Source organism: Danio rerio, chromosome 9 (genome assembly GCF_052040795.2).
Source record: "Danio rerio strain M-AB ecotype USA chromosome 9, GRCz13ab, whole genome shotgun sequence".
Taxonomy (NCBI): domain Eukaryota; kingdom Metazoa; phylum Chordata; class Actinopteri; order Cypriniformes; family Danionidae; genus Danio; species Danio rerio.
The window spans coordinates 50,620,001-50,640,868 of record NC_141029.1 but is presented as its reverse complement, the minus strand read 5'-3'; the positions used below and the strand labels follow the sequence as shown (position 1 = coordinate 50,640,868).

Sequence of the window (20,868 nt, the reverse complement as noted above, 5' to 3'; positions counted from 1 at the left end):
TTGTTTTTTTACCATTGCTTTAATATCACTCAGTTGATCATCACATGATTGATATTTCCTGCATATTGTAGGGTTTTGCTATTTTTCTTCAGTCAAGACAGATGAGGTATAGGTACATACAGTATGAAATGTACACTACCTGACAAAAGTCTTGTCGTCGATCCCAGTTGTAAGAGCAACAAATTTTAACTTGACTTCTAGTTGATCATTTGGAAAAGTGGCAGAAGGTTGATTCAATCATCACAAATACTGCAAAAGACCTATTGGAACCTGCATGGACCCAAGATTCTCACAGAAATCAGTCAAGTTTGGTGAAGGAAAAATCATGGTTTGGAGTTACATTCAGTATGGGGGTGTGCGAGAGATCTGCAGAGTGGATGGCAACATCAACAGTCTGAGGTATCAAGACATTTGTGCTGCCCATCACATTACAAACCACAGGAGAGGGTGAATTCTCCAGCAAGATAGCCCTCCTTCTAATGCTGTGTTCACACCAGATGTGGAATGCGCAGATGAATCGCGCTATTCGCACGTAAATAGCCGCGTGAACATTTGATTTTACTTGCTTCATTCGCGCGTTAAACCCCGCTTCATTCGCGTGTCAAATTAACTTCAGAACAGATGCAGATTTGCGTGATGGGCAGGGCTTCTGTCTGCCCGGTGACTCTAGCTTTGTTGCTAAATGGCTAACATGGATTTTATGAAGAAAATAACAGTGTTTATGTGCTTTAGGAAGGATAAAAAAACAGCGTCGATACAATTAGGGCCGTGTTGGAGTCCACTAGATTCTTTCAGAGGTGCATCCAGCTCTTTTACCTCATAAACTCCTCCAGAAACATGTACCTGGTTGACGGAGGCTTTCAACTGTGCTTCTGACTGAGCCGAGCCCAGTTTTGGTTTTTGTTGGCTGGAGGATTTCCCCCGGGACACCTACAGCAGGCAACACGTCATAATCACGCCCCCCATAAGAGCAAACTCCTGATTGGTTAACAAGGCACGAATGTCCGCTGAAGTTCAGATTTTCGAATTAGAGTGATTTGCGCAAAACGCGCGTTGAGTCCATTCAACGCCAAAATGCTCAATTCGCACGTATCCCACCATTCGCACGTATTGTGCCATTCGCACCACGCCATTCGGGCATTTCACGTCATTCGCATCGCGCCGCAGGATATCAATTTGCGCGTTTGTATTGACAACATGTAAATCACTTGCGCTTGACGCGCGTTCCACGTCTGGTGTGAACGCAGCATCATACTTCAGCCTCCACATCAAAGTTCTTAAAAGCAAAGAAGGTCAAGGTGCAGCTGGATTGGCCAGCCCAGTCACCAGACATGAACATTATTGAGCATGTCTGGGGTCAGATGAAGAAGGTATTAAGATGAACCCAAAGATTATTAATGAACTCTGGGAGTCCTGGAGGAACGCTTTCTTTGCCATTCCAGATAACTTTATTAATAAGTGATTTGAGTCATTGCAGAGATGTATGGATGCAGTTCTCCAAGCTCAAGGGAGTCATACACAGTATTCAGTTTCCACTGCACCATGACTTATTCTATACTGGACATTATTTCTGTTAAGTGATAAGACTTTTGTCTAAGCAAAGTCAGACCTTACTGTCCTAATGAAATAATTAAAAATCAAGACATGATCATATTTTATTTTGTTAAAATAAGCGGAATCTAGAGGCCTTCGCCTTTTATATAAGCCACTTCTAATACCGAATGATCAACTAGAAGTCAAGTTATTATTTGTTGTTCCAAAAACTTGGAAATGCGACAAGACTTTCGTCAGATAGTGTAAAAAAAACATTATTAAAAATAATCAGATCAAACGGCAGAAGTCTCAGTCGGCTCCCAAAGCACTTTTACTCCGTATTCTTGGCATATACATGTGTCTGTGTGTGTGAATCTCCAGGAATAAGTAATAATCTATTTCATAATAATGTCTGATACTTATCAAACCAAAAAAAAAAAAAAAAAAATCTTCTCAATTTACAAATGTACAAAATATTCAATAACATTCTCCTTCAGCAGCATCAGTGCAAAGATATACAAATACGACGTCACAATAATAATAATAATAATAATAAAAAAGAATCATACAACATGAATTGGCATACAACGTATCAGAAGGCAAAGTCTCTTTTCTGTCTGTCGGCTATACAAATATTTCATCTATTCTCATCTATAGGTTCTTTTTTTTCTGTTTCAAAAATAATCTTCATTTGATTTCTGTCGTATGCAGGCTGCATATAAAAATAGATTCTGTGCAAAGGGAGTGTGTCTTTGTATTTCCCGTGAGTGTGTGTGTGAGTGTCATATGTCACTGTCCTCTTTCACCAGGTTGGCCGTGTCTCTGAAAGTGTCCTCTGTGGGTGTAAATGTGCTCAGTTTCTCTCGTTTGGGAGGTTTGGGAGGAACAAACGGAGACGGCTCTGCTGTAGAGCTGCTGTCTCCTGCTCCGGGAGTCTGCTCATCCTGCATCTGACACAACAAACACAACCGCATTAAAGCTCCTGTCAAATCTGCATTTTTTTATCTGATGCTTGACGTAATCCAAAGTCCCTTGACTCTTCAAAGCATAAAAATACCATTCTTGTTCATCTGTAAAACAATGCTGAAGTCAGATATTCTGCTTTGAACATGTGGGTTATGTGCTGGAACTTCTGTCTTTGTTTTGGTTATTTTAACCCACCCAATGCCACTTTAGCCAACTATATTTCAGCACCCTGGGTTGCCCCGCTGGAAAACAGCTTATTTTTATTTATTCCTTCAGTCAGAAATGCTCTCAAAGTATGTTTCCGCAACTGAAATGCAACATCCAATGGACGGAAGCAGGCTCCGAAATGAGACACAGATTCAGAGTTCCACATGAGGTGGTTATTAATTAGCAAAAAATATAAATATTATGAATGTAAGAATTAGGTGAGCAGTACGGTGGCCGGGAAGTGCAAAACAACATTACAAAGTGTGAAACACTTATACAAAGCTCGAGACAAATCTACATTTTGAAAAACATTTTTACCGATCATCAGACACAATTACATAGGAAAAACTATTTTACCAAGGACAAAACAAATTTACATTTTAGAAAAAAAATCAAGACGCAAAACACTTTTACAAATCCCGAAACAAATTTACAATTACAGATTCCTTACAGAAAGGGAATGTACCACACACCGGAAGTGACGTGAATGTAACACACACACTGGAAAATATCAATAATATCCAGCTCGTGTGTGACTTTGTAGACAGGTTTTCACGAGTCTACAACTATAGAAATCATGGTTTGACCAACTGCGATTAAAACATATTAGAGCTATTCTGAAAAAATATCAACGTGAGAGTGCGTAGAAACATGTAAATGCAAGTACATGGAAACAATCAAAGCACAGCACATGTTGACTGATAAAGATATCAAAACCAACCCAACCTGTAGACCCCAGTAGCTCAGTTAGATAGGTTGGTTGATACTTGTGCAGAACCTTTTTGACTTGGGATCGAATCCCGGTGTTGACATGTCAATTATAATTATTTCTTTACATTAATTTTGGTTAAATACTGTTCTGCTACACAGATATTAAAATCGATAATGTTTACACTGACACCATAAGAATCCTTATTCAGCATGGGCATGTTTTGTTGCTGTGAAAAAGTGACGAATCTGACAATCTGCAAACGTGAATAGTTTGCACATCTGAAATCCCCTCCAGCCTGACCAATAAGGCTCACCAGTGCCTATTTTTCTTAAGACAACTCAAGAAGAACCAGCTTTCATCAGCCGTCTTGGTGAACTTCTACCGCTGCACAATAGAGAGCATCCTGACAAACTGTGTCACAGTCTGGTATGGAAGCTGCTCTGTTGCTGAGCGTAAGGCACTGCAGCGGGTGGTGAAAACTGCCCAACGCATCACAGGGACCACACTGCCAGCCATAGAGGACATCCAGAAGAAACACTGTTTGCGCCGAGCACGCAGTATTCTGAAGGACACCTTTCACCCCGCTCACAGACAGTTTTCTTTCCTGCCCTCCGGCAGGCGCTTCAGCGCTTGTATTTTAAGTGTCATTTATTAATTTAAGGGAGCTTATTAGGTTAATAACAGCCAATAGTGTTTTGTTTGGTTTATCACAGCTCTGCCAGTGAGAGTGGTTGAGCTCAAGCACATTAAATGAGAAGCATCTTGTAGTGGTGGGTCATTCTTAAATGATTCGCTCATTTTTTAAATGATTCGCTCATTTTTTACATATTATTTAGCTGATTTAGATCAAAGTTTTCTGTGCCTTCTGTGTAAAAGAACTTTGTTGAATATATATTTAGATATAGGTATATATGGATGTATTTGAAGTAACGTTTTCTTGCTGCTCACCTCTGAATAAGTAGGGTTTTCAAATGTTGTGCTTGGCTTCAGTTTTCTCTTAAAGAAACTCCATTTGGACTCCTGATTAAAATAAAATACAGATAGAATTCAAGTTAGGTTTAAAAATGTAATTATTCTGCAGTAAAAGGAAAATTAAATAATAACATTATATATATTTGATTAAATAAACACAATATATAATTATAATTTAAATGTAAATAAAATAAGAATAAATAATAAAACAACAAATAATAAAATAACATAATGCAAAAAAATTAATTACAATCAAAAGATAATAATAAACAAAATATAATTATAATTTAAATCTAAAATAAGTCATATTAATTAAAATATTATTTATAAAATTATAATAAATAATTAACCAACAAATGACAAAATAATATAATACAAAAAATAAATTAATAAATAAACACAATATATAAGTATGATTTAAATCTAAAGTTAATCATGTACATCAAAATATTATTTATAAAATACTAAAATAATAATAAATAACAAACCAACAATTAATCAAATCAAATAAATAATAAAACACTTTTAAGCAAACTTATGATAAAAAGAAAATAAATAATAAACACAAAAGTTATGTATAAATTAATTGTAAAATAAGTTTTATAAATAATACTTTTATTTAGAAAAATCATACAATTATAACAAACCGGCAAATAATAAAATATAATATAATTTTTAAAGATTACAAATAAATAATAACAAACACAACATAAAAGTATAATTGAAATGTAAAATGAATCATATTAATTAAAATAGGATTTGGAAAAAAATTAACATAAAAATAAATTAAAACATAATTTATATAATAAAATAAAATATATTTTTAAATAAAATTAAAATCAAATGTAAAATAAATAAAATAAAATAAAATATTTTATAAAAATAATAAAACAACAAATTATAAAATTAGATATTCTAAATTATAAAATAAAGTACAAATTGTAACTAATATTACAATAAAAATAAACAATAAATAAGTATAAATGTAAAATAAATGATATAAATAAAAATATTATTTATAAAATATACTAAAATAAATAAACACAAAATAAAACAACAAATAATAATATTAAATAAATGAAATCAAATTTAGATTAAAATTAAAAAGAAAATATATTATGAATATAAAATAATGAATAAATCTTTAAAAACATAATAAAACAAAACAAAATAGTGTGTTAACATAATGGCTAAAATGATGAATGTGGTCACTTTATTTACCTGTGTGTTTTTCTCCTCTACTTGTTCGCTCTTCACCTTCACTGCCTGCTGATATGTGGGGTTTGAGAAGTTATTGTCCACCTGGTCCGCACTGACGTTCACAGTGACCTTTAGTGAAGCACAGAAACACAAAACTAAAGAGCCGCTCCTGTTAGCCATTTCTAGAGAGTTCTGTAGTGGTAACAATACCTGTGTAGCGTGTATTACTGCAGGATCACTGGACGGAGCGGCTGCAGTCGAGTACAGAGGATTTTCAAACGTAATTGGCTGTCGACCAGGGTCTGCAAAATTCTCATCCTAATAATAAATAACAGAGAAACAAGATAAAAAAATGTAAATATTGAATGATATTTATTAGTGAATTGCAGCGGTCAATAATTGGGTACTTTAAACAGCAAATAAACATGTCTAGTTGATAGCATATGTTTAATTAAACATGCTAATTTGCATATATATTTCTATATGAACATATATATAAACATACATATATATATATATATATATATATATATATATATATATATATATATATATATATATATATATATATATGCATAAGTGTATATATTTTAATAAATATAAAATAATTTATATAATAAAAATCGATAAATACATTTATTAATTAATATAAGAAAAAGACAGCAAAACAAACAAATAAATAAATACAAAGGGGGCATATTAAGTCTTCTGGGCCCTATGGCTGGAATTGCTTCGGGGCCCCAAATTACTAAATACACTCCTGGATAGACTTTAAAAAATGCAGGGTTCCACACAAATCATTCATGTTGTCCCAACACAAATCGATTAAGTTAACTAAAATTTAAGAGGGCTGAACATAAAACAATTAAGTTGTGCTGTTTTTGAATTGCGTTATTTCAGCTCATTTTAGATGAGTAGTTTGAACCCCCCCATTCCTCCCCGACTAAACAGTTAGCGTGAAATGATGGAGATTTACCAGCTGCATAGCCCTGTCAATGAAGGACACCCCGAGAGTCTGCGGCTCCAGATCCATGGTCACATTATCACCCGAATGAAAGGACACTCCATTCCCCGTATCTCCAGACTTCACCAGACTGCTCAGACTGCAAAAAACACACACTCATCACATCTCAAGCACTCGAAAACTAACATTTGCATTATGACAAGTGGATAATGCAAGTCAAAATGAATGGTTTTAGTCAACAGCTGACTACCAAATTTTATATTAATGCTAACAATGAGTATGTTTACATGGACATCGGTAATCAAATTATTTGCCTTAATCTGATTAAGACAATAATAAGATTAAGGTGTTTGCATGAGTTGCTTTTTGAATGTTTCCTTCATGATCCCATTTTACACATTACTTGGTCCAGACCAAGGGAAATAAATGATACATTGTAGCATTTTCTGCAGCTTAGGGTCATTTTCACACCACACTGATTGCTTTGGTTCGAACCAGTTGAAAAGAACCAAAATGCAGTCATCTGACAAAACCCACATCACTCATTGGCCAGATGTTGTTGAACGTATTTCCTAAACTACTTATCGATTGGTCAGAATTCACGTGAGGGAAAATGCCAACGAACTCCTGCAAGTAATCAGACCGGCAGACACAAAGTGACGCTTTTTACTATGGAGGGACGACTGCGCTGACTGACTGTATCCCTGCTTTATACATACATTAAGAGAATGAACCATGGCTGCGGCTGGAAAACAATGTTTTAATGCATCACACACCACTTCTGGAGGAGGTGTGAATTAATGTAGCTAAACTGCGACATCTTGCGGAAATATTACCAACAATCCATCAGGTAATGTTTTCCCCTCTCTCTCTCTCTGTTGGTAAAGCGCTGTCAACAAGTACTTTTCCTCCATATCCCATAATGCACAGCGGATCCATTTGAAACCGTACCAAGACCACCTCTTCAAGCAGGTCTAGGTACGCTTTTTTGGTCCGCTTTTGGTGTGCACTCGAGTACGATCGCTGCATGCACACCTGCCCAAATGAACCGCACCAAGAGGGAAAACGACCTCTAGTGTGATTCAACCATACTATTTAAGGCAGGTGTGAAAGCACCCTTAAAGGTCTGTACTGGCCCAATACCCCCCCAAAAGTGGTTCCGTTCTCTCATCAGTTGGAATAGAATTACTTTTGCATAGATTAAAATAGAGATTTTTTTTATCATAACTGATATGTGCAGGACCTAGAGCACAAAGTACCAAAAAGGGTACACTTTCAAATTTCAGTTTACAAAAAAAAAGCACCTCTTTTTCGAGGGGTTTATAATAACACAGACAACATAAACAATTATTTACCAAACTTTTGCATTTACACCTCTGCATGTGGATTTAGGGAGCTTTTGAATTTGGGTAGGCAATATCCAGGCGGAAACCTCAAATAACACTTTTACATGTCTGTACTGTACTTCAGTAATGCCACTAAAATCAACATACTCCACATGTCTTAATCTGATTGCTGTTTAGTTTGATTATGACTTAGGTCTGATTAAGGTAATCAAAAATCTGAATCTACAGACGCAGAGTATTGTCTTAATTGTATTAAAAATCTAATTTTGTACAGGCCTGTTGCTTTAAATAATTTTTGTTGTGCTATATATTGTCATAGAAATGATCACAACAACTGATATTGTCATTTTTACGCCACTGACTATATAACATGATTTCTGCTACATTCATTCTTCCATGGCGGGGCGCCACGCCAAAATTGATCCCGCCACGGCTACATTACAGCTTTTCATTTAAAACATTCAGTCGTGTTTTTTAATAGCGGGTTATAATCGTACCAAAATGTATTTAAAAGTAAGTGAATTATAACAGCGCCAACTTTTCTTTAATCGTAGTAGTGCTGTGCGTCATTTGTTTACCCCTTAAAGATTACGTGCTGACTGACTGACTGTCAGGTGCGTGATGCGTGAGACCAGCAAACACGACATATAGCCGTTAAAACGCATTAATATCGCTCTGTAGGTCTATTGGAGACATTCATAAATATTCCTAGCAAATCTAATAAATGTTGGAGACATACTCGTTACATAAACAAGCATTCGCATGCTCGTAGGCCATTACATAAATGCGATCTCGACTTAATACTGCACTCACGACATTTGTCTTTGAAATAACGCCACAGGTAATTGTAAAAATCTGTGTAAAAAAGGCCTGCCACCACAACTTGAAAAAAATCTAGAGGAAACACTGTATAAGTATTATACAACAGCATAATTTGCCCTGCTAATAATTTCTTTACAATTATTTTCCAATAATATTTATTTCTTCTGAAAACCCAAAGTCTTAGGGCGCTATCATACACCCGGCGCAGTGGGGCGCAAGACGCAGCGCAATAGTCTTTTGGTAGTTTCAGCTTGTCGCAAGAGTCGTTTTGAGGCGTTGCGCTACGCTGTTTAAATAGCAAATGCATTAGCGCTCATTTGTGCGCCCATAGGCGTTCTGGTCTAAAAAGGGAGGCGTTCTGAGGCGGACCGCTGGCGCGTCGCTATTTTGAGAAACTATAATAGATTTTTCATTAGACCAAAACTAACCCGGTCTAAACTCTGGCGCAGAGTTCTGCCTCGCTTACGCACTGCTTAATACACACAAGAGAGCAATAGGCAAATATCTTTACATATGAAAAAAATTAAATATTAAGGATATATATAGGATATAATAAGAATAGATATAGGATATAAATATAAAGGATTAAAATATTACAAAGCATATTATTTTCTAGCCGACATAAATATGAAAAATCACTGCTTTTATGTCTTCTTCATCTCGAGAGGCTTTTTCAGTTCATTCATAACAATTTGCATTTGTATAATGTTATTATTATTAGCAGTATTATTTATTATATCCATATTTATATTTGTTTTATTAAAAACAAGCTTAGGTTTGCCCACCTGTCAGGTTTTAGACCATATGGGGCATGGCAGGTGTATTTGGAAATAACTCAGGTTTTTGAGCACACTTTGTTATTATTGTTCATTTATTCGTTTGCTGGAAATTAGAACTGAATTTAGAAATAGTTTTGAAATGAATATTTGCGCTTAACAAACGCAATTATTTATTTATAGGCTAATTGATGTCTGTGCGTAAAGGTTTCCCTATCCAAGAGCGAAAGTGAAAGTGATCCATTATCTCTCATTCTCACTCAGTAGATGCTCTGTTTAACAGTTTTCTGTTTAAACTGTTTGCTTGTGAAATGCTCAGTTTTTCCACTTAGACTTACTTTGCGTCCTGTAAATAGCAAATGCGCTCTTGGCGCGACGCAGCTGGGTCTTAAAGGGAATGGGAGATGAGACTCTAATTGGTTTATTCTCAAAACACACCTATAACTCATTAAGAAAATAAACTCAACCCTAATAGCCCATGCGCCTTGGCGCAAGGCAGATTTCCCGTCCTTAAATTAGCAAAAACGCGTCCTGACACGCCCTGAAAGCGTTTGCGCCCTGCGTTTTGCGCTCTGCGCATGGACCGTCAAAATAGAGCCCTTAATTCTTTTAGTTTGGCTAAAATAAAAGCTCATCTCCCTTTGAATCAACTTGAATGATTGCCAATCTTGGTGCATAGATTTAAGCTTGGTCTTATTTTAAAGAAGACACATGTCAGATTGTAGCTGAAGTAAAAAAAAAATCTATATACCATTTAAAATATATTCTACGAAACCTGTTTTAACCTAAAATTGACATAAAATCAAAGCAAAATATCTAAACAAATTATATCACAAATTTAAACTTGATATCTCAAAAACTTTGTTTGGGCGCAGTACCAAAAATGACCACAAGTTGTCATTCAACTTCCATTGGTGACCATACAAGGGCGCCCCCTATGTTTTGAGCAATATGAACTGTATTTTTTCATACTTATGACAATATTTGTAAAGTAGACATACAATTCTATAGTAGTATGGGAAGTTTGGTGGTATTTGATTTGAATGTAGCCTCTAAAACATCTGAAAACATAAACAAATAATAATTCCATGTGGATTGCTGTAGCAAAGTAATGCTTTGCAACTCTGATTGTATACTTGTTGCAAATTAATAAATAACTGTTGCTCAGTAATATCAACCAAAAATCAGTGCTTGTGGTTTACCTGGGGAGTTTAGGCATTGACGGGATGAGAGATCCAGTTCTCCTGTAGTTGAGGAAAACTCCCACAACCAGAGCTCCAGTCACCAGAATAATCACCACTGCTAACAGTACCGTCACCGCTAAACACAAACAACATTAAAGGGATGTTAGCGCACTGAGGAGCCAGCTGCTTAGAGGAATCATACTGGATAAATAACAGCTGTTAAAATACGGTACGCGTGTATTAGTGTTAACTCAACATTTAGAAAGAAAGCGTTATAGAATGAATGAACTAGTACGAGTGTGTTCACCTGTGCCAGCGGGAGCTCCTCTAGACTTGCCCATTTCGCAGTAACTACCAGAGTAACCGTACGGACACCTGAGGAGGAAAACACTAAGCATTACAGACAAACCACAGAGCATTTCACAGAGCATTGGATCTATCTATCTATCTATCTATCTCCCCTTCTTTCTAACTTTCTATTTATCCATCCATCCATCCGTCTATCCATCCATCCATCCATCCCCCCTTCCTTCTATTTATCCATCGCTCCATTTATCTATCCACCCATCTCCCGATCCATCTCACCTTCTTTCTATCTTTTTATCCATCCATCCATCCATCCATCCGTCCATCCGTCCTTCTGTCCATCCATCCATCCATCCATCCATCCATCTATCCATCCATCCATTCTTCCATCTCCCCTTCTTTCTATTTATCCATCCATCCATTCATCCATCCATCTCCTCATCTATCTCTCCTTCTTTGTGAAGTTTATGTATAAACATATTTCGAGAGGATCACGTGCTTATGATTGCTATAGCGGCTGGATCCGCATTATCCAATTCACTATGCTCCAATCAGATGACTCCTAAACTACTATAAATACCCTGGGTTTCATTCTACTGCTATCTTTGTTTTGAAGTGTCCCCCCTTCCACCCCTACTCCTCCTTCTTCCTAGATGGGTGACACGGTGGCCCAGTGCGTAGCACTCTTGCCTCACAGCAAGAATGTCTCTGGTTCCAGGCTTTACCAAACCAGCAGACATTTCTGTGTGGAGTTTGCACTTCTTTCTTTCTTTCTATCTATCTATCTATCTATCTATCTATCTATCTATCTATCTATCTATCTATCTATCTATCTATCTATCTATCTATCTATCTATCTATCTATCTATCTATCTATCTATCTATCTATCTATCTATCTATCTATCTATCTATCTATCTATCTATCTATCTATCTATCTATCTATCTATCTATCTATCTATCTATCTATCTATCTATCTATCTATCTATCTATCTATCTATCTATCTATCTATCTATCTATCTATCTATCTATCTATCTATCTATCTATCTATCTATCTATCTATCTATCTATCTATCTATCTATCTATCTATCTATCTATCTATCTATCTATCTATCTATCTATCTATCTATCTATCTATCTATCTATCTATCTATCTATCTATCTATCTATCTATCTATCTATCTATCTATCTATCTATCTATCTATCTATCTATCTATCTATCTATCTATCTATCTATCTATCTATCTATCTATCTATCTATCTATCTATCTATCTATCTATCTATCTATCTATCTATCTATCTATCTATCTATCTATCTATCTATCTATCTATCTATCTATCTATCTATCTATCTATCTATCTATCTATCTATCTATCTATCTATCTATCTATCTATCCCCATCCATCCATTTAACTTCATGGAGCAGATATCACAAAACCAATAAAAATGTGATTCCCCATTATGGATAATCCTTGTAAGGAATTGTAGAGCGTGAACAGCAGCTCTTGACTAGCGTTCAGACTCACTTGCACTTGGGCAGGCCTCCTTCATCAGTGAAGCACGTTCCTCCATTCATGCATCTGCATGCAAGCGGCATGGACACCTCGGCCTCAATGGCTGCGGTGCAGCGGATGGTCAAACACCACAACAGCAATGTAACACAGCCACAATGTCAGACCACAACACCACACATTTCCACAGCACTCCAGTCTAACAGTGCTCCGTTCATGATTTATGAGCTGAAAACACTGGTTAAAATGCATTTTAACGTGAATTTTTAGAACAAATAACCCTAACTTGTAAAATATCTAGTAAAACATTATATACTATATACATTATAAACTGCCATCATGGCAAAGACAAAGTATATTAGTTATTAGAAACTGATTATTAAAATTCTTATGTTTAAAATGTGTTGGGAAAAAAATCTGAAACATCACTTGGGAAATATTTTTAAAAGTATAAAAGTTTCACAGGATGGTTCATAATTTAGTTCACAAATGTATATAGTAAAATTGAAGACTGACTTTTACGAATCGATTATCGTCTGATTGCAATCAATAGCCAATTAAACAGAGCACCGCTACTGGAGTCTATACATCACAAGGCAGTGTTCATTTCGTCAACAAAAGTGAAGATGAAAAATGTTCATAGCCTATGGCTTAAAACACATAGAAAATTGACAGATCTGCTGCGTCGGTAACATGACTGAAAACTATGATGTCTTGCGCTCTGATCTGCTCATTTAATGAATGAACAGTGCAATACATCGCAATTATATACCAAAAATTAATGTTGCTTAGGTTTAGGCTACATTTTAGTCTCACCTTTTTTCAGTATCTAACAGGGGTGTGAACTTACACTTTTCACATGGCTCTCTTCAGTTCAATTCGATTTAGTTCAATTCGATATCTCGATGCATCAAGGTGCGTTGATGATGCTTTCCATACTCAATTTTATATTTAACCTCACAGCACAAGAATACAATTTGTCTTTTAATTCAAGCAGTCAGATATACACTCACTGGCCACTTTATTAGGTACACCTTGCGAGTACAGGGTTGGATCCTTATTTGCCTTCAGACCTGCCTTAATCCTTCGTGGCATAGATTCAACAATACTGGAAATATTTCTCAGAGATTTTTGTTCAAGTAACTGTTGCCTCTCTATCAGCTGGAACCAGTCTGGCCATCCTCTTCTGACCTGGCATCAACAAGACATTTGTGCCCACAGAACTGCCGCTCACTGGTTATTTTCTCTTTTTCGGACCACTCTCTGTAAACCCTAGAGATGGTTGTGCGTAAAATCCTAGTAGATCAGCAGTTTCTGAAATATTCAGACCAGCCCACCTGGCACCAATAACTAAGCCACGTTAAACATCACTTAAATCACATTTCTTCCCCATTCTGATGCTTGGTTTAAACTGCAGCAGATCGTCTTGACCATGTCTACATGCCTAAATGAACTGAGTTGCTACCATGTGATTGGCTGATTAGAAATTAGCATTAACGTGTAGTTGGACAGGTGTACCTAATAAAGTGGCCGGTGAGTGTACGAACTGTACTTTTAATTTTACCTGCTCAAAGAAAACACTCAAACACAAAAAACTAAACAAAACAAAAAAATTCAAGTACATGCACAAAAGACAACAGGAGCATTTATAGCAAATAAACAAATGTAAATATTAGTCCCGCTTGCTTTTTGAGCATTGTCGAGCGAGTTCTTAAATGCTGATAATTGGTTGTTGTGTTCATGAGCTCAACTGAAGGTGCTGTGATTGGCTCTAACGTTCAGCGCTGTTTACAGAGCAGTGACACAGACACTTGAGAATGGCTATGATTATCACAGCTGATCCAGTTTACAGCTTTCAATTCTTCCATAGCAGTGAAATAGTGGCTCCTGGTTCCTGCTGTACTTCAGGGTCAGTGAAAGACTGTACAGTAAACTCACAAGCAGTGAATTGTGCAGAGTTGTCTGTTTTTTAAGTAGTTGAAGCGTTTAAAGTACTTGAGCTCGCCTCTCTCACCATAGTAAGCTAACATGACATAACGTATATGAGATAAATGTCGTCAGTACGTAATAACGGTTATGATGTATTACTGAACTGAATCGTCCGTGTCTGCATCGCTGCGCATTGAAGAAACAATTAATTTTGACACCCCTAGTATGTAATGATATCAATATCATCTTAGTCTTGGAAAAACAGGTCATCAGTGAACATTTATCACCTTCATTTTCACTGAGGAAATGAACCCTGCAGTAATGAAACATGCAGTATTAGACACAACACATGCATGGATGCTGTGAGATGGACTGATGGGATATGATGAGATCAGTGGTGGTCTCTTACCGGCGTCGCACTGGTTTTTGTTGAAGGTGAGCAGTGTTGATCCCTGCGGACAGGCACAGGTGAATCCACCCGGACGCAGGAGGCACAGGTGACTGCAGGCGTCCTGACATGGGTTCATCACTGCAACACAACAAAATAACATTTACTACATTCACACACAGACACTGCACCGTTGCACTACACTGCTGCAACTAAAAAAACACAAAAAAACAAATCAATCAATCAATCCATTCATTCATCCATCCATCTTACCTTTTCTTTCTATTTATTCGTTCATCCATCCATCCAACCATCCATCCTTCTTTCCATCCATTCATCCATCCACTTATCCATCCATCTCTCCATCCATTACCCATCTATCTCTCTATTTATTCATTTGTTCATCCATCCATCAATCTTTCTTTCTTTCCATCCATCCATTTTTCCTTCTATCTTACCTTTACTTTCTATTTATTCATCCATCTCTCCATCCAACTCTCTATTCATCTCATTCTCCAGCTATCTCATCTTCTTTTTATCCTTATATTTATCCATTTATCCATCCATCCATCCATCCATTCATCTCTCCATCTTTCCATTCATCCATGCATCCATCCATCTATTCATCCATCCATCTCTTTATTCATTCATCCATCCATCCATCCATCCATCTCTCCATCTACCTTACCTTCTTTCTATCTTTCTATTTATCCGTTCATCCATCCATTTCTCCATCTTTCCATTCATCCATGCATCCATCCATCTATTCATCCATCCATCCATCCATCTATCCATCCATCCATCCATCCATCCATCCATCCATCCATCCATCCAACTATTAAACTCTCCGTCCATCTCACCATCCATCCATTTATTTATTCGGTCATCTCACCTTCTTTCTATCTTTCTATTTATCCATTTATCCATCCATCTATCCATCCATCCATCCATCCATCCATCCATCCATCCATCCATCCATCCATCTATCCAACTCACTATCCATCCATCTATTCATTCGTCCATCTCACCTTCTTTCTATCTTTCTATTTATCCGTCTATCCGTTTATCCATCCATCCATCTATCCATCCATCCATCCATCCATCCATCCATCCAACTATCCGTCCATCTCACCATCCATCTATCCATTCATCCATCTCACCTTCTTTCTATCTTACTATTTATCCGTTCATCCACCCATCTCACCATCCATCCATCCATCTATCTACCTATCCGTCTCTATATCTCCACTTCTAATTGAAAAAAATTATGTGTGTATGTATGTTCCATTAAATGCAAAGTAGGTTTAAAAACAAAATTAATTTAATTATCTAAATATAATTTTATAAAAAAAAATATTGTATTTAGTTTATGTAGTTTACTAGACTATGTTTTACAAGAAAACACCTGAATTAAAAGTACAATTTTATACAAAATTCAATGTGTTATTTGATGGTTCTTTAAAACTAATTGAAATTAATAATTAATGATTTTCAAGAAAAAACTAGAGAAAAACTAAAGAAAACTAGACTAGTTTTTATTTGAATTATTTAGTACATCAAGTTAAACGAAATGAAAATGAGACTTTTTTTTGCAATCAGATGTCTTTAGGACATAAAACATCATGTTGCTAGCTAGATATGCATTTCTATTGCTTTACCTGAGTGGTTGTGTCGATGCTCCTGGTAGATTCTCACTTGGGTCAGCCAGGGGTTTATAGTCAACACTTTCACCTTGTCTCCTTTCCCGAACTTATCTTTCTTCCACACTTCTCCCTTCTCTTTAGTCGTCCAGTAAACGTGGCCCTCGAACACATCCAGACTGTAGGGGTGGCCGATGTCTGCAAACACAACAAACATCAGCACAGCTCAACCCTTTACGTACCAAATATACATCAATCAATTTCTTGAATGATTTTAAATAGAAATCTAATTTGGGCTCGTTTTACAAAAAAAAAAAACACTTTTACGTTTTTTAAAATTTATTATTATTATTTTTTTTGCATAATTAAAAGAAGGGAATTTAAATTGAGACAAATCTTACAGATATTTAATTTGGTTGTAATAAAATACTGGGAAATCAAAAAAAGCATTTTTTTATGAATAATTTTATGTAAAAGTAAAAAGAAGAAAAAGTCTGAAGAAGTTTGCCTAGGCACAAATAGGATGTGTGATTTTTAGTCGCCTGTCACAGTCATCAAGTAGAGTCCTCACCAGACACACTAGAGGGCACTCAACACATCACATCTGCCACTGAATCGGACTACAAAACCCATCATGGCCTGCATTCACACACCAGTTTCAGCTCACCTCCAGATTACACACACACAGCTGCAGTTTATCACCACTGATCACTATGACAATATAGAGACCATTCAGAACTCCTCTGCTGAGTCTTGTTATCCCTGTAGTGAGCATTACAAGGTGTTTTCCTGGGTTGTCTAGCTGTGTTTTTGACCCTTGTTGGTTTTATCTATCCCCTATCTGTTTTAAGATCTACCTGAGCTCAAACTCCTCTCTTGCCTTGCAAATGAGAGAGAGCCCCAGACTCGAGGATCTTATGAGCTTAGGGCTCTCTCCTGGGACAGCATGCCAAACAAGCTTTATAATCATTCATCAGCTAAGTGTGAACTTTTGAAATGTTTATGTATGTTTTGCCACCTACCGCTACCAAAATGCATTAAATATCATGAAATTCCCGCTGTTATTCCCGCGATCTTTATAAACAAACTGCCGATTTGAGTTTAAAAAAACCTACATTCTTGCCTAAAAAACTCCTAAAACTTTCATTTGTAACACAACAGAGGAGTATTTGTAAAATCGTGCGGGTTTTCTTCTCCGCCATTTGCTTTCGCTGGTTACGCTGCAATGCATTCTGTGAAACCTGTTCTTAGTAAGTTGAAGTTCACATAAGTCACCTCTCGAAGCATCCTTGGCAAAAGGGGTGGAGAAAGTACACATCTGGGAATTTTATCTGTACTTGGCAAGGTGTGAACTTTGAATTGGAACAGTACTTCGGAGACGGTTGATGGCTTTTCACGAGGACACAAGAACGCAAGTACAGACAAGAATGCATACTGAAAACAGCCACTATCACCATTTCCTGTCACATAACCAGCAATCTGTTCCTGAAAGATCGCTGGCATACTACACATGTCATTCATGAACTACATATCCCAGCATGCCTTTGCACAAACCAGTAACCATTAATCACACAGCTGAATATTGTCATCATCAATGGTTTGCACTATTTATACACATTGCACACACCAGTCAAGGCGGAATCTTTGTTTGTCAGTACCTGTATGGTTTCAGAGAGTGTCGTCCTGTTTAGTTTTTCTAGTTATGTTTTGATGATTGTTTTGTAATTTTTTTGTACCTTGATCATCGCTTTGTTTTTGCATTTTTCGATGCCCTTCATGATATCTGAGTTCTTGTTTTTTGACCTCATTTGTTTTTGCCTGCACGAATAATCTTTTTCATTAAAAATTGCATTTGGATCCAACCTCTTGTCTTCGCTCCCTTGACATCCGGTGACATTTCCTAATAAAACTATAGCCATGCATGTACTATTACTGGATAACAATATATAACTATTCAGAAATCTACACGAGAGGTACAGCTTAAAAAGATTAGTTTAGATTTAGTATAGAAAATTTCTGTTTTAAATTTTGCAATGGCTCTTAGTTCACCCAAAGACGAAAAATAGCCCATAATATTCTGTCTTTGGTGTATATCGTGTATTTTTTTCTGCCAAATGAACACAGTTGGAGTAGTTTTAAAGTTTATTCTGGATCTTCCATGCTGTATAATGGTGTTGGATAGTGGAAAAAAAGTTACTGCGTTACAATTTATTACTCTTACAATGTGTGCATGCGACATATACATGAGTTGCGCATAACGTGGATTCGGCTGTTGCCAATGCTCATTGATTGGAGTTTATAATGGAACCGTTAGAAATAGTTTTGTTACAAAAACACATCAATCTGCTTTACAAGACATATGTTAATCCCCTGTCAGCATATGGGTATTCGTATGGATCGTATGGATATTTGCGATTTTGGAAGCTTCAAAATAAAAGCCCCTATCCAACACTATTATACATCATGAAAGAGCCAGGACAAACGTGAAAACTAGTACGACTATAATCGTCTGAAAGAAAAAAAGTGACATACACAAAGGATAAATTAAGGGGTGATTTTCATTTTATGGGTAAACTATACCGTTAAATAAGTTTTCAGGTGGTCAGTTTCAGTGTCTCACCTCCAGATATAATGATCTGCCGGTCGGACCCGTCCACTTTCATCGACTCGATGATGTTCTCTTTTGAGTCACACCAGTAGATGCGGTTTTCATTTAGGTAGTCTAGAGCCAAGCCTGTAGGCCAGCCCAGATCTTCATCCAGAAGCACTTCTCTTTGTTGACCGTCCATCCATGCGGTCTCGATCCTCGGCTTTCTGCCCCAGTCCGTCCAGAACATCTTACTGGAAGATAAACAGTATATACATGCATTTTTATACACTTTTTATGTATTTAAAATGTAATTAAATAAAAGTATTCATTAAAGTTACTTCAACCAACAAGTATGTTTTGGACCGGAAATCACACAGGCTTCCCCCAAAAGATAATAAGATGATGTACAAGAGGCTTCGTTGTGGAAAAAAATATTTATCAGCTTTTATTTACATACATATATATGTCTATACTGATTACCAAGGCTCACTTTAATTTAATAAACAATACAGTAAAAAATGGGGTGAGACGGTGGCTTAGTAGTATCGCCTCATAGCTAGAAGGTCGCTGGTTTGATATCCGGCTGGGCTAGTTGGTATTTATGTGTGGAGTTTGCTTGTTCTCCTCGAGTTGGCTTGAATTTCCTTTGGGTGCACTAATTTCCCCCACAGTCCACACACATGTACTATAGGTGATTGGATAAACAAAATTGGCCGGAGTGTATGTGTGTGTGTGAATGTAAGTGGCTGTTTTTCAGTACTGGGTTGCAACTGGAAAGGCATCCGCTATGTAAACCATATGCTGGATAAGTTGATGGTTGATTCCACTGTGGCTACCCCTGATGAATAATGGGACTAAGCTGAAGGAAAATGAATGAATGAATGAATGAATGAATGAATACAATAAAAATTTGATAACATATATCAGAATATATATATCAAATAATATTGTGTGTGACAGGGGTAATGATGCTAAAATCTGCTTTGAAATCAGTGGAATATATTATATTTTAAATAATATTCATATAAAGTTATTTTTAATAGTAAATTTTTTTAAATAAATATTTGAAAAACTCTTACTGTTCTAAAACTTAAGACTGGTAGTAGTACACAGTACATAGATTCATTCATTCATCCATTTGCCTTCGCCTTAGTTCCTTATTTATCAGGGGTCGCCACAGCGGAATGAATCACCAACTATTCCAGCATGTTTTATGCGGCAGATGCCCTTCCAGCCACAACCCAGTGCTTGGAAACACCCATACACTCTCACATATACACACTCATACGTCTTTGGACTGTGGGGGAAACCGGAGCACCCGGAGGAAACCCACGCCAACACGGGGAGAACATGCAAACTCCACAAAGAATTCCACTCGAACCAGGGACCTTCTTCTTGTTGCTAACCACTGAGTCACCTAGCCACCCACAGTACATCATAATCACTCAAATCATTGTGATTGTATTTTAATTTTAATTTATTTTTTTGAATTTTGATCATTTTTTGTCTTTTTATTTTTTCATTTTGATTTTAAGTAGCTGTAAAGATGAAATACTTTAAAATGAGAACTATTTACTTGTTAAGCCGTTGAAATAAAGCAAGTTTCGTTTTTATTTCATTTTATATAATGCAGTTTATTTGAACCTTCATTCAAATTTATACATTTGTATGGCTTTATTAACTATAATTCATGTTTTAAGCATGAACACATTTGGTTGCATTTTTCAGAAAACAAAACACCTTTTCTTATGTCATTTTGCATCTGAACCTAATGTGTTATGATTTAATAAATAACATTAATGAAGATGAATGAATA

The 20,868-nt window shown here is 36.3% G+C and overlaps 1 protein-coding gene across 7 annotated transcripts in view; it reads right to left on the bottom strand.

Annotated features, from left to right (window-relative positions):
• The window catches only part of lrp2a (low density lipoprotein receptor-related protein 2a), a 271,802-nt gene continuing 250,934 nt past the window's right edge, over nucleotides 1–20,868 (bottom strand). For 6 of the 7 annotated variants that reach the window (XM_087266935.1, XM_087266934.1, XM_087266936.1 and 3 more), the window contains 11 exons: nucleotides 19,083–19,303; nucleotides 16,481–16,660; nucleotides 14,844–14,963; nucleotides 12,521–12,611; nucleotides 10,990–11,057; nucleotides 10,701–10,818; nucleotides 6,567–6,693; nucleotides 5,801–5,908; nucleotides 5,612–5,719; nucleotides 4,367–4,438; nucleotides 1–2,483 (listed from right to left, as the gene is read on the bottom strand). In XM_087266935.1, the coding sequence (XP_087123061.1) occupies nucleotides 2,316–2,483; nucleotides 4,367–4,438; nucleotides 5,612–5,719; nucleotides 5,801–5,908; nucleotides 6,567–6,693; nucleotides 10,701–10,818; nucleotides 10,990–11,057; nucleotides 12,521–12,611; nucleotides 14,844–14,963; nucleotides 16,481–16,660; nucleotides 19,083–19,303 (1,381 nt within the window). In that variant the 3' untranslated portion in view covers nucleotides 1–2,315. 7 annotated transcript variants of the gene reach the window in all.